General features: G+C 42.7%; 1 protein-coding gene across 3 annotated transcripts in view; it reads left to right on the plus strand.

Moving 5' to 3' along the window:
* The window catches only part of LOC114249788 (uncharacterized), a 40,723-nt gene that overhangs the window by 12,308 nt on the left and 14,457 nt on the right, over window positions 1-13,958 (plus strand). For all 3 annotated transcript variants that reach the window (XM_089737776.1, XM_028183490.2, XM_089737777.1), the window contains 2 exons: window positions 411-461; window positions 3,771-3,858. In XM_089737776.1, coding sequence (XP_089593902.1) covers window positions 411-461; window positions 3,771-3,858 — 139 coding nt within the window. The remainder of the gene's footprint in view (window positions 1-410; window positions 462-3,770; window positions 3,859-13,958) is intronic.

Genomic DNA, 13,958 nt, shown 5'->3' on the forward strand with positions numbered 1-13,958 from the left:
TATAATTTGCCGTTACCGGAGCCTATAGACATTAACAATGTAAATGCCATCACCCGCCTTAAAACGTAAGTTCTAAGGTCTTAGTTTTTACAGTGGCTGCCCCACCATTCAAACTAAAGCAAAGTGCATTACTGCTAAATGGAAGAAATAGGCCGTTGTAACTATACTTAATACCTTAGAACTTATATCTCAAGGTGGGCAGCGCATTTACGTTGTAGTTGTCTATGGGCTCCAGTAACCACTTAACACCAGGTGGGTCGTGAGCTCGTCCGTCCACTCATCTAAGCAGTAAAAAAAATAGGGTGGCATCTCCCATGCGGACTCAAAAGGCGTCCTACCTCCAGTAAAAGGACCACCTGTTTGGAGGTCGACTAAAAACGCTTAGAAATCGATGTTTCTTTTTGTTTCAGGGTGACAGAGGGGGCGTGGGGCGTCAAGCCACCGTGCCGCCTGCGACCGAGGTGAGACTTTGATATTTCGTAATGTTTATTAAATAAAATTACTTAGTTATACTTGTGTAAGTTATCCCATCGGGTGGGTTCGATGCGATACAACGTGTCCTAGTTTGTTTTAGCTTACATTTTTTCTAATTTTTTTTTCTTTGTCTATCTACTGCCAGTATACTCAAGACGTTATGCTAGCTTCACCGTGTATAGGCGAGCTCACGGGGCTCAGTCTGAGAGATTTTTTTAAGGTTTGCCCTAGCAAGAGCAGCGCTTAGGATTCATTCGCGAAGCAGCTGCTCTTGAGTTGTTGAAAAAGAAGGAGTAGTACTTCGCTGAATTTACCACCGCATAAGAATCGTATACTATAGGTCCCTTCGTATTAAGTTTTTAGTATGGCAATCGGCTTCGTGTGATGCCATTGTTGCCAGTGTCGAATTTATAAAAACCTTTAGTTTGTTGTGTAGGTATATACCTATTACGAGTATATGGGGCGGAATGTGTTGAAGTTATTTGAGAATATATATATATATATAGTTATTTTTTTATTTTTTATTTTATTTATTTTATTTGTTTTATTTGAGACTTGAATCTATTCGGATAAAATAGAAATAGTCGGAATTTACTAAGACTTCAGCCGGGTTTTTCGAAATAACTCAAAAGAACCCCAAAAAAACCCGCTAAAAACTGACTTTCTTCTCTAAGCTACTTGGTAACAGTATATATTGGACGTCAAAATCGCAACCTGTATGATTTATTTAGGAATACAAGAGACTTTTAATAAGTATTATAAATCAGGCCCAATTCAGGCAGTGTGGTGGTGGTACCAATTGTCCGGAGAGAGCGTTTAAATGCCTTCTATTTCCGTGTTATGTTATACCAATTCGTGAACGCTTGCACCACACTTTCGTGGCCCTGTTTAAGGTAATATACTCGCCATTGATATTCGCCACACTAAATCAGATAAACGACAAATCAATGGATCAATTAGGCGCGATACGCCATCTTTGCGCGGGAATCGTGTTCTGTATTCGAACGTACATCAAATTAGAGCGTTTGAGAATTCGAAATTTGAATATCGGATCTTATATTACGTCACCGGAGGAATACTGTTTTTTTTAATTAACTATTTCGCCTCAAAAGTTTAGTCGTGTTTCGATTTCCTCCCTCTTTCTCTAACCCACAAAGGGGTGCGTCAAGTGATTGTTCAACGAATCAAAAAAATATTTATCAATCAGCTTTTTTCCGCTACCTATTCGCTGGTAGCCTAAAGTGGCTATTCCGGCTAAGCCTGGACGGATAGGTGAGGTCACGGGTTCAACCTGAGAGAATTTGCTAATACTAACCCTAACAAGAGCAGTGCTTCGCAGAATCTACCGCCGGATCTGAATCGCGACCCACTGAGAAGAACGTCAGTGAGCATTTACACCTACACGGCACACTCTTAAATGAACAATATTGAAAACAAAACTATTGTTATCAATCTTGCCCTATTATTCATGCTAAATAGCCAAGGTAAAATCGACCTAATCTTCAAAATATACAGGTGGTTTTGCTTGAACGAACCACTTCAAATGCACGCAAAGGGCCCAGCGCAACTGGAACCCTCCCAATCGTTCACTCGTTATCGACCACCGTGTCAACGTTAACCGCCATTTCTAGAACGCTTTCGATATTGAAGGACCTTTTCAAGATGCAGAATATGAGAGGCTTATAAAAATCGACCCTTGAAAACTTAAGACATCGTTGCAAATACTTCAATGTTCAATGCTCTTAGCGTTCGCACGGAAACAGGGTGTGGCTTGTTGCAATGCTGTTAATTATATATCGCGCTCATCTGATGAGCCGCTAATGGGGTCAAGTGAAGGTCCCTCGGCTTGGCGTTAAGTACTTTTAAAGTATGAACGGGCTGTATTTAAGAATCGAGTTATAAGTTTTTTATTTAGACCTTGAGGGGCGCTTAAGTCATGTATTAACACCGATTCGGATTGGAGTTTCGTAGTTGAAGGCACTGGGCAGGAAACTAATGGGTTAGGCCTTTATCTTTTGCCCAGATTTGGACAGAATTGTAATACTTTGATATAGGGGGCGCTTAAGTCTTTGTGAATTAACACCGATTTGGTTTGTAATTTCGGCGTTGAAAGCATTTGGCAAGAAGCTAATGGGTTAGGTCTTTTATCTTTGTGCCAGATTTGGACAGAATTGTGATAACAACGGCATACAACATGTCCTATTCGGTGGACGTAGTCACGGCCCGCTCAGTATTAAGAAATCACCTGAGCCCTAAGACATTAATAATGTACATGTCGTTACCAATCTTGAGACGTGAGTTCTAAGTCTCAGTTTTATAATACAACCAGCTGCCACATTCGTCCAAAAGCGTAACGCTATTTTAGCATCATGACATATTTTTCAGCAAACGAGTTTTTGTAGATTTTAACAGGCATCCCTATTCCTCTTCTCTTACCGTGTCTTCTTAGTGATGATGCATTCCGAGTGCTTGAAGCGAGGCGATTTAAAATCCTCTTCCGTTAAAAGTTAGGGGGCCTAGTGCACACCCGAGCGTCACTTGGATCGTGGTGTCGTTCATCAATGTAGTCCAAAGACTCTTTCCACGGCCATCCTGTTGTATCAAACCCTAAGATTTCCTTCCAATAACTAAATACGAAGAAAAGTGCATAATCATCAACGACCTATGTCTAGACATGTCTAGTTTTCTGTATTTATCCTGCCTAATAACTTATAATTGCGTATAGTCAAAGAACGAGTTAGCCATCTTTAGTTTCGTATTTATCTAATCTAAGTTCTACTAGATCTACTGTAAATTAATTTATATGGACATGTCAATGGACATGCATGCACTGCCTAAGAAATTGTTTTTCTCAAAACTACGGTTGAATGTCTTAAGACAGCTCCCTGTATAAAATTAATAAATAAAATAAAAAAAGTAATCTTATGCCGAGGACATGTAAGTTTATCGGATATAATATGTTGATGGTCTAAAATGGATCCGGGTTTTAAAATAGAATGCAACTAAACTTTGTTGTGCTTTGGTGGTTGGTTGTATTGTGGTTACCACTGCTATTTATACGAAATATATACGAAATAAAAATAATTCCCTATTGGGCATGTTGTTATATTATTGTTTTTTTTTTATTGCTCTTGTAGGCAGACGACCATACGGCCCACCTGATGGTGAGTGGTTACCGTCTGAGCGAAGCCGCTGCCTACCAAATTCCTCAATATCCTCTATTCACCGTCACGACTAATCTATGGAGCCGCTATGGAGACCCAGGTCATACTATGTATTCCAAACATTGGTTTTAGGCAAGCTGTCCCCCAGTTCAAGTGGAGCCAGTGGACCTGTCCCTCAAGAGACAGCCCCCGACGCCGAGGAGACGACATCGAAACTTCGGTAAGCTGTTTTAGCTCTTTCCTTCTTTCCATTTCCTTTTGGTTTTGCTCTAGATTTTTAGTCATTAAGGAAGATTCATTGACTAAACAATGTGGATTTCTTTTCAACCATTCAACCCGGAAAGTACGACTGTTTCATAGCCTAAAATGGAGGACGGTGGTACTACGCTCTACCACAAGTAAAACTACACCTTTCTAATACGCCTAGGAGTCCTAGTCCAAAAACAAAGATTATTCGTTATGTTAGTGATTCTCGACAGGATCACAATCGAATATTTAAATTTAATAATATTTATGCTATCAATGTAACACGTACAAAAATCAGTTGGCCAAATCAATGGCCTACGACGTATCCATTGCTTGGGAAACAAAAATATTTCGTGTTCAAAAATCGGGATTCTTTATTGCTGCTACGGTTAAGTGAAGTCTAAATCGGTTTGAAGGTTGGAAGTGTTGGGACAGATGTCTAGAGGTGTGTAGTAGGGGCATTCCCGTCAATTATATCTATGTATTGTAGTGACCATTTAACTCATGAGCTTTTTTTTTCTACCTAATGTGATGGCCTTGAGAGGCCATTTCAGCGTAACCCTAACAAGTAGACGAGCTCGCGGAGCTCAAACCTGATGACGTTACTAACACTAACCCTAGCAAGAGCAGGGCTTCGCACAATCTACCACCGGATCGGAAGCGCGATCCACTGTGAAAATCCCGCGAGAAACTCAGTGGGCTGTGTCTGTGGGTTAATTTACTCGCCGAGCCCTTCGTCGCAAGCGACAGGTTTGACGAGAACGATGACCGGTGCTTGAGGTACCTAGAAGCACCGTTAGTGGATCGGGAGAATCCGAAATGACGTGTTTTGGGCGACGTCGACTGTTTACCATTCAGTCCGCAGGCTCGGGAATTACACATGACTGCGCACCCATCTAATTAGTACACTTTATGCCCGATAACGACATATAAGCACCGGAGGATCCTCTAAACTGAAAATCTACATGTACAGCGCTGTATGTAATATGAAGATTCGAGTGATGATTGAAAACCGGTTTTTATAAAGCAAACATCGATTTAGTAACGGGAGGCTGTGGCAAGGCCATGATCACACGGATGTATCAAACGGAACTGGTGGTGGCTACGTCACAAATGCGATCGCGAATGAATTTATAAAGTAGGAAGAAGGGTCTTTCGGTCGATATACTGCCGCTCATGTTTATATCTTCTAAACGACCGAATAGACCTGCAGAAATAAAAAACGGAGCCTTTCTCATTTAAAAGGAAATCTGTTTTTGTTTTCTTTCGAGCAGCAGTGGCAATCAAATTATATGCTAGCAAACCCTTCGATTCTCGTTTAGAATCACGGCAAAATCGTTTTGCCATCTCGCTCATGTGCTTTGAAACTTCCCGTAATATCGTTGATAGAGAAACATGTTGATCATAGCTTTTGCCTCAGAATTCAGTTGTATTCTGAGGTTTTTGCTAGCGTCATCTGCTTCGTGAACTTTTGAGCTTGAGAATCATTTAAGGGTTAATATTAATGGTCGCTACAGCAAACGGGCTTTTTAGTGAAGACGGCGGTATAGGCGAACGTAATGTAGAATGCTTCCGGGTTGGTAAAGCGATAACTTCCGAATGGTGGGCGGCAAGATATGGACAAGGAGAACTGAACACCGGGCTCGGTGGTGTAAATTAGGAGAGGCCTATGTCCAGCAGTAGATGGGTGAGCTGATGGCGATGGTGACGAAAGAAACATTATGTCACTCTTGTAGTCATGCCAGGTCGGTTTGAAGGGTGGGGTAGCCGTTGTACTTTGAAGTCGTTGTGGCCTAAAGGATAAGACGTGTGTTCGTGTTGAGCGATGCACCGGTGTTCGAATCCCAGGCGGGTACCAATTTTTCTAATGAAATACGTATTCGACAAATGTTCACGATTGACTTCCACGGTGAAGGAATAACGTCGTGTAATAAAAATCAAACCCGCAAAATTATAATTTGCGTAATTACTGGTGGTAGGACCTCTTCTGAGTCCGCTCGGATAGGTACCACCGCCCTGCCTATTTCTGTCGTGAAGCAGTAATGCGTTTCGGTTTAAGGGCGGGGCAGCCGTTGTAACTATACTGAGATCTTAGAATGTCTAAGGTCTCCGGTAACCACTTAACACCAGGTGGGCTGTAAGCTCGTTCACCCAACTAAGTAATCAAAAAAGGTCCTTGTTAAGTTTCATGATTTAAAAAAACAATTGAAAGTGTGTAAAAACTAGAACATGATTTAAATTTGAATACATGTCATGTTAAAGGATGAAAAATGTACTTACTTAACACGACCAAATAATTATTAAACATGATAATTTTTTATGCAATCTCACTTTATTTATCGATGTTAGATTGTATAACTGTTTCCTTGGTCAAATTAATGCGTATCTGTTCAATTTAAACTAAAGACGTGCCAGTGAAAGGGAAATAGAAGGTTTTGATCACAGAGCAACAGAACCGAAGGCTTTTTAGTGATTTGTGTGAAAACTGCTTCAGTTAATAATTGATTTCGGGCAAGTTAGAATAAGGATCAATGCATATTTCAACTGGCTTAATGAGTCGACGATACTCTAATTGCTACTTTTAGTGGCTATTTTATTGATGGATCTTAGAACTATGGCATCAAGCAATCATCTCGTCTCTCAGAGACAAAAATAGGCATTATTGAAAATAACGCATCTGCACATTGATATTATTCTACACTGCCCTAATAGTTGTAACTGTCTAGGCTAAAGCACACGATACACAGTTTCGGTTCGAGGTTTCTGTGTTTTGTGTTCTGCTGATTTATTTGCTGTGCATAATAATGTATGTATTGGAACATTACGATTTAATGTTATCTAAAATACGCAATGAATCTGACGATATGCACTTGGCCTACGAAATGCATTTCTGCGTTACAATCTTCTTTAGATATTCTTCCTGCTCCCCCGACCTTACTGGTGGAAACATAGATGAGTATCACTACCCTTAATCTTGATGATGAGCTGCGAAAATTTAAGACTGTTTTGAGGATGCGACAAAGGGATGATCTTACACCGGGCGGGGTGAAATTGCCCGGTAGACCGACTGTCCGGTTTTTTTTAGGATGGTAGTATCTGCTAGCCCAAAAGCCAGAACGGGCCCAGCCAGGAAGAGTAGGGTTTACTAACCGTTGCTTGAGTGCCTCCAAAAGCCTAAGAGCTCAAGGACAGATCGACCCCCTGAGATTGTCTCGCAAGAAACTTAGCTGATGTTATGGGCTAGTTTTCACGACGGTTACCGGGGTCTCTAATCTTGCTCCTAATGTTAGAGCTGCAGGCGACCCCATCATCCGTTTTCCCTCCAAGAGTCCGAGACAGAACTCTGAAAGGCAATGGAGGGTTGGTGTTGCGCTCATTTCACCACCTTGGCTGATTTTCAATGGTTCGTAATAGGGCCGCTGATCCTGTCTATTTTCAGGATTGGTGGTGGATGTCTTGTGGACATCCTACCACCTGGGTCCGCACAGGTATCTACGCACCATGCCTTTTTCTGCCGTGAAGCAGTAATGCGTTTTACAATCATCAATTATCAATCATTAATAAATATCGTGTAATAAAAATCGAACCCGCAAAATAATAATCTGCGTAATGACTGGTGGTAGGACGTGTTGTGAGTCCGCGCGGGTAGGTATCACCACCTTGCCTATTTCTGCCGTGAAGCCGTTTCTAATGCGTTTCGGTTTAAAGAGTGGGGCAGCCGTTGTATCTATACTTGAGACCTTAGAACTGATATCTCAAGGTGGGTGGCGGCTTTTACGTTGTAGATGTCTATGGGCTCCAGTAATCATTTAACACCAGTTTGGCCATGAGCTCGTCTACCCAACTAACCAAAACAAAAAGGTTTTACTTATAAATTGATCTGTCACGAATGTTATGTTAGTCTTCTGAGGCCGCAATTAGTGCAGAGGTCGCAAAGGAATTGTATTTTATCATAATATCGTCGTTTTTATGAAGAACCAGGTGGAAAGTTGCATTCGCGTTTGCCTCTAGGGCCTCGCAAGCTCCGACCGTGAGCTCATCTGCCTTCCAAGTAAATAAATTATTTCTTGTAGTAGCAGGGAACAGTCTTGAGTTGCGACATATCCGTACCATTTGCTAACATCGTTTAATAATATGTAGGCCAAAGCGATGCGACTCTCACGACCGCTAGTGATGTGCAGAGTTAGTTTATCGATAATTGACTTATCGCGAATTGTGATTCTGTTGTTTGTTTGTCGGGCAATGTCGGGATAGTTCATTACTACCAGTAACGGATTTTATATTATTCGAATAACAAAGCGGATATCGTAACAGGTGGAACGTCGCTTGAATGTTCCAGGAGTTTTCTTCAATCTCCCAGTTGTACCAAAAGTGTTCGAATGACCCCGAAAATGTTCCCGACATAGCCAAAACGAGTTTAGAAAATTTCTTGAAGGTTCTAGTTATATCAGAAAAGTTCTGGAAATAGACGACATATGGAGGACTACTATCCGAAGCGAAGCTACGAGCGGATCACTTAAAGAAAGCGAAGAAGTGAATTGTCATAGTGAAGTCTCTAGTTTTTACTGGTGGTAGGACCTCTTGTGAGACCGCGCGGGTGGGTACCACCACCCTGCCTATTTCTGCCGTGAAGCAGTAATGCGTTACGGTTTGAAAGGTGGGGCAGCCGTTGTAACTATACTTGAGACCTTAGAACTTGTATCTCAAGATAGGTGGCGCATTTACGTTGTGGATGTCTATGGGCTCCAGTAACCACTTAACACCAGGTGGGCTGTGAGCTCGTCCACCCATCTAAGCAAAAAAAAAAAAAAACAACATAATAGCTTAAATAAGTTTTAATTAATATTTCCGTAATGACTTTTCATTTATTCGATTATTTAGCTAGAGTTCGTTAAAATTTCAGTCAATTTACGAACTATTTTTGAATATCGCTTATCGATTTTTTTCATTCAATCACTAGTTGTATGCATCTGAGGTTAGCGAGGGGCGCGGCAGATGAAAAGCCGCGTTATAACAACACCGTAAACGCGTGTTTGTAACAACTACAGTTTGAAAGGTTCGCGTTGGATCCGATCCTGGACTAATTTCGTCCCGACCTGGCAGGCTGGTGCTGACTCACGGGGTAGTAGGGTAAGTCGGGCGAGAGAGGGTAAAGGGAGTCGTTTGGTGGGTAGGTCCCTAAACAAAACTTGCGCCCGCGATCCGCTATCAATATCTGTCGATATATTCTGTATCCTCAATCGTTAGTTCGTTGCTGAGGATTGAGGTTATTTTAGTAGAATAGATAGAAGTGTCTACTACGTCGGACGTTTGATTGCGAATGATAAAATTTAGGGTAGTTCGAGTTTTGCGCTGTTTTTTTTTCTTCCTACCTATTCTATTAACCTCGAGGAGTTATTCTAGATTCACCGAACTAGTAGGTGAGCTCACGGGGTTCAAACTTGCCGATATTGCTAACACGAACCCTAGCAAGAGCCGCGCTTCGTAGAATCTACCACCGAATTGGAAACGCGACCTACTGAGAAGATCCGGCGAGAAACTCAGTCAGTCCGCTGTGTCTGTAGGTTAATTTACTCTCCGAGCCCTTCATCCTAAGTGACGGGTTCGACGAGAACGATGCCCGGTGTTTGAGGTACCTAAAAGCACTGTTAGTGGATCCGGAGGATCTGAAATGACGTGTTTTGGGCGACGTCGACTTGCACTGAATATTGTCTGTTAGTCGTGATTTAGATCCTGTAGTAGATTCAGCGAAGCACTGCTCTTGCTAGGATAGATTTTAGCAAAAGCTCTTAGCCCCCCCCCCCCCTCTCAGGGAAACCCCATGAGCTCTCCCAACTGTCACGGTGAAGCCAGCATAACCCCTTGGGACTACTGGCTGATAGGAAAAATGCAGAAATAACAAGGAAATCTGTGCGCACGGAAAATTAAGATTAACATACTATAGAAACATCATTTGTTCGTTGTTTCGTATTTCAAGTACCGTAACTGACCTTTTAGTTAATTACGCGATTTAAAGTATATGGTTTGTAATAAAAATTAAAAGAAAAAAAAACAACTGATCGTTAAACGTTCCAATCTCGCTAATATGTGTGATAATACGGAGGGTATTTTTTTTATTTAACATTAAAATTAATTTGTAAAGTAATTTTTTTTTTTAATTTTACGATTTCCTGGACCTCCTTAGATCTGATTTCGATCTGATCACAATACAACTTCTCAGGAAATCTTCCGCGAAATCTGTCGAGGCGTTTCAGAAATCGTAGGGCACACACACACACACATCAACTATTCTTCATCTCAATCGTTTCACTGTTGATAGATCATTCATCTTTTTTTTTTTTTTTTTTTCTTTTTTTTTTATTGCCCTTGTAGGCAGACGAGCATACGGCCCACCTGATGGTGAGTGGTTACCGTCGCCCATGGACTTCAGCAATGCCAGGGGCAGAGCCAAGCCGCTGCCTACCGTTTAATACTCTCCACAAGCCTCGTTTGAAGAAGGACATGTCATAGCGCTCGGGAAACACCGTGGAGGGGAGCTCATTCCATAGCCGGATGGTACGTGGCAAAAAAGACCTCTGGAAACGCATTGTGGATGACCGCAGTTGCTCCAGGTAGTATGGGTGAACTCTACTTCGGTGGCGGGCGGTGCGATGGTAAAAACGTGATGCCGGTATCATCTCGAACAATTCCTCAGAGCACTCCCCATGGAACAAACGGTACAAAATACAGAGGGAACCGAAGTCCCTCCGCAGACCCAGAGGCTCCAAACGATCCGTGAGAATGGGATTATCGACAATCCGAACGGCCCTCCTCTGTATGGAGTCAAATGGAAGAAGCTGGTATTTGGGAGCCCCGGCCCAGAGATGGGAGCAGTACTCCACGCGAGGCCGGACTTGTGCTTTATAAATCAAAAGCCTTTGTCCAGGCGTGAAGTACCGCTTCGCTCTGTTGAGGACTCCCAGCATTTTGGACGCCAACTTGGCTTTGCCTTCCAAATGACTCCGAAACTGGACATCGCTCGAAATGTCGACCCCAAGTATCCCAATACTCTCGGAAGGTTGCAGGGATACTCCTTGGAATTGCGGCGCCATGACAAAGGGGTCCTTCTTCGCAGTGAACGCGCAAACTTGTGTCTTTAACGGGTTGAATTGAACCAAGTTCAATTCACCCCATTTGGAGACTCGCCCCAGAGAGTTCTCCACTTCAGACACAAGTTTTGATCGTCTCTCTTGCACCACGCTACGAGAGAGACTCTGATGGCCGATATATCGCGCATCCCCCGTGCTGTCATCCGCATAGCAATGCATGCCATCAATAGACAGCATGTCATTGATATATAGGATGAAAAGCGTGGGGGAGAGCACCGAACCTTGTGGAACGCCAGCGTTAATGGTCATGGTATCAGAACAATCACCGTCTACAACGACCGTGATGTTCCGCCCATCCAAAAAGCTAGCGATCCACTTGCAGAGACCCTCGGGGATTCCGTAAGATGGTAACTTCGACAGAAGTGCCCTATGCCAGACCCTGTCGAAGGCCTTCGCGATATCAAGGCTCACAGCAAGAGCCTCGCCCTTGCTCTCCAAGGCTTCAGCCCACCTGTGAGTAAGGTATACAAGAAGATCGCCAGCTCTTCCAGCGGTCACTGATCAGCTGGCGATCCTCCAGATACTTCAGGAGTTGTATATTAATTATTCGCTCCATCACCTTGGAAAGCAAGAAAGTTATCGCGATAGGCCTATAGCTCGATGGGTCCGACCGGTCACCCTTCTTGGGGATAGGGTGGACGTGGGCGGTCTTCCATGAAGACGGAACCCTGTTAGCGCAATAAGAGAGGCGATACAAACGCGTTAGCGCAGGCGTCAGCTCAGGGGCACACGTTTTTAGAACCACTGCAGGGATGCCGTCTGGCCCACTCGACTTATGGACGTCCAGGAGTCGGAGTTCCCGCCTGACTGCACACTGTGTAAAGCAGATCTCCGGCAGGAAACTATCACACCGGAGGATGTTCGGTGGTGTGGCACCCCCGTCATCCACAGTCGAGTTCGAGGCGAAGAGTTTGACCAGAAGGTCAGCCTTCTCTTTCGCACTATGGGCCAGACTGTCATCGGACTTGCGTAGTGGTGGGAGACTAGACCTGCAAAAGTTACCTTCTGCAGCTTTGGCGAGCGACCAAAAAGCACGGCTCCCAGAGGGATAGCTCTTCAGTCGCTCGCCAATTCTAGGCCCGCCAATATTCATCTATTTTTGGAGAGCCTCCTTAACGCGTCTCACGATGCCCTACATATCTCCTTCCCCTATACTTTTCATTTGGTCGGCCCACCGCACTGACCTGGAAAGTGTCTGGCGAAAGGAAGAGAGGTCGTCCCGAGACAACTTGGCGTCGTGGTGCAAGAGCTAGGCGTCTTGGGCATGACGTGGGAGGATCTAGAACAGACTGCCCAAGACCAATGTGAATAGAAGGATTTGATTCGAGCCCTACATCCCAGCAGAGGGTAATAGGAAATAAAGAAAAAGAAAACCGCACTGGCGACCTTCCGCCAGGTCTCGCGCGGTGATACCAAGTATTAACCGTTATATATTTGTCGGAATCAACAAATGATACGCAGCCAATACGTGATACGGGACTAAAGCACCGTCTGTCGGTGTTCGATGGGTCAACTATTCACTGGTCGAGTGAAGCACACGACCAACACTTATCGTGTGGCAGTCGGCTGGTGCGGTCGATATTAGACTGAAAGTTGTATAGCGTGTCATGTGGAATCCTTAGACATTATAATGTGACTGAGTGAACTAATTTCGTTTCTCCGACATTACCGAACGACGCCCACTGAAAGAAGACTAAGCAATACGGACCTAGCCTCTCGACGTTATATTTAACAGACATCATCATCCCAGCCCGTCCACTGTCCATTCCCAAACACAGGCCTCTACACAGCATAGAGAAACTTAATTTTTATTTCCATCACCACAAAACCGAAACCGAATTAATACAAGCTCCCTTCAAAGTAATTAACTTTGCAACAGACACCAAAGCGTGTAAGTACTCAGGTAATTACGTAAAGGCATCTGTCTAGTAATGTTTCATACGCGTATTATTTCTAATTACAATAAATTTTCACTTTGATTTGTGCGTTCGGCTTAACGAGACTAAGTTACGAATGGTACTTGGCACGAGTCATAAGAGGAAGCGTTTTAGATTAAATTTTCTCTATAATCTAGTGTATTTGAAGTTTTGTTAATAAGCGGTGCCTGTATACTTACAGCTCGCGATACTTACAAATAAATACAAATGGAATCGGATCTGAAAGATAATTAGTTCGTTTCAATTTTTATTTATTTTAAAATGCTTGAATGTATTCAAGGCAGTAATTTTAGACGAGACTTTAGCAACCTTACTCAATGAGTTTATTTTTAATATATAATAAATTAATGTATTTGGTAGTAAATATCAAGGGGCGAAAAACTATTTACTTTAAGCGACATTTTTGCAACTTTACGGGAAAGCCATTTAAAGTTTAAAATTTGGAAAAAATGTGGTAAAAAAAATCTTCTTCAGCTTCAGCTTTGATATGATATTTATTTCAAATTTTGTATTTTAATACGCTTTTATTAGGTTCAGACGTATGTATGTTTGTATGTAACGGAATCTTTGAACATGATTTTGACCCCCTTCAAAACGTCGGATTAACTCGAAATTTGGTATACGTATTAAGGACCGATGACAATTCAAAATTTAAAAATAATTGAAATTCAAATATAAAATGAAAAATAAATAATAGTATTAGAAATCAGAAGTGAAAGAGGGTTTTTTAAAAATAAGAAAATGATACTCTAAGGATGATTTATCAGAACGAAAAACAATTACGACAACTAGGAATTAATAAATCACGACACCACAATAATTAGCACTAGATTACACGTCCGTTGCATTCGAGCGCCCGCAGCCAAGTGACCGACGATCTAAACCGGCCGGCTAGCCTGGCGCGATGACGTGACTCTCGCCCCACCACCTGACGTCACTGAGTAGAGGGGCCGGGTAGTGACAAATTCTCTAACACGGCCTCTCCTGAC

The sequence above is a fragment of the Bombyx mandarina genome, chromosome 23, assembly GCF_030267445.1.
Source record: "Bombyx mandarina strain Sakado chromosome 23, ASM3026744v2".
Taxonomy (NCBI): Eukaryota; Metazoa; Arthropoda; class Insecta; order Lepidoptera; family Bombycidae; genus Bombyx; species Bombyx mandarina.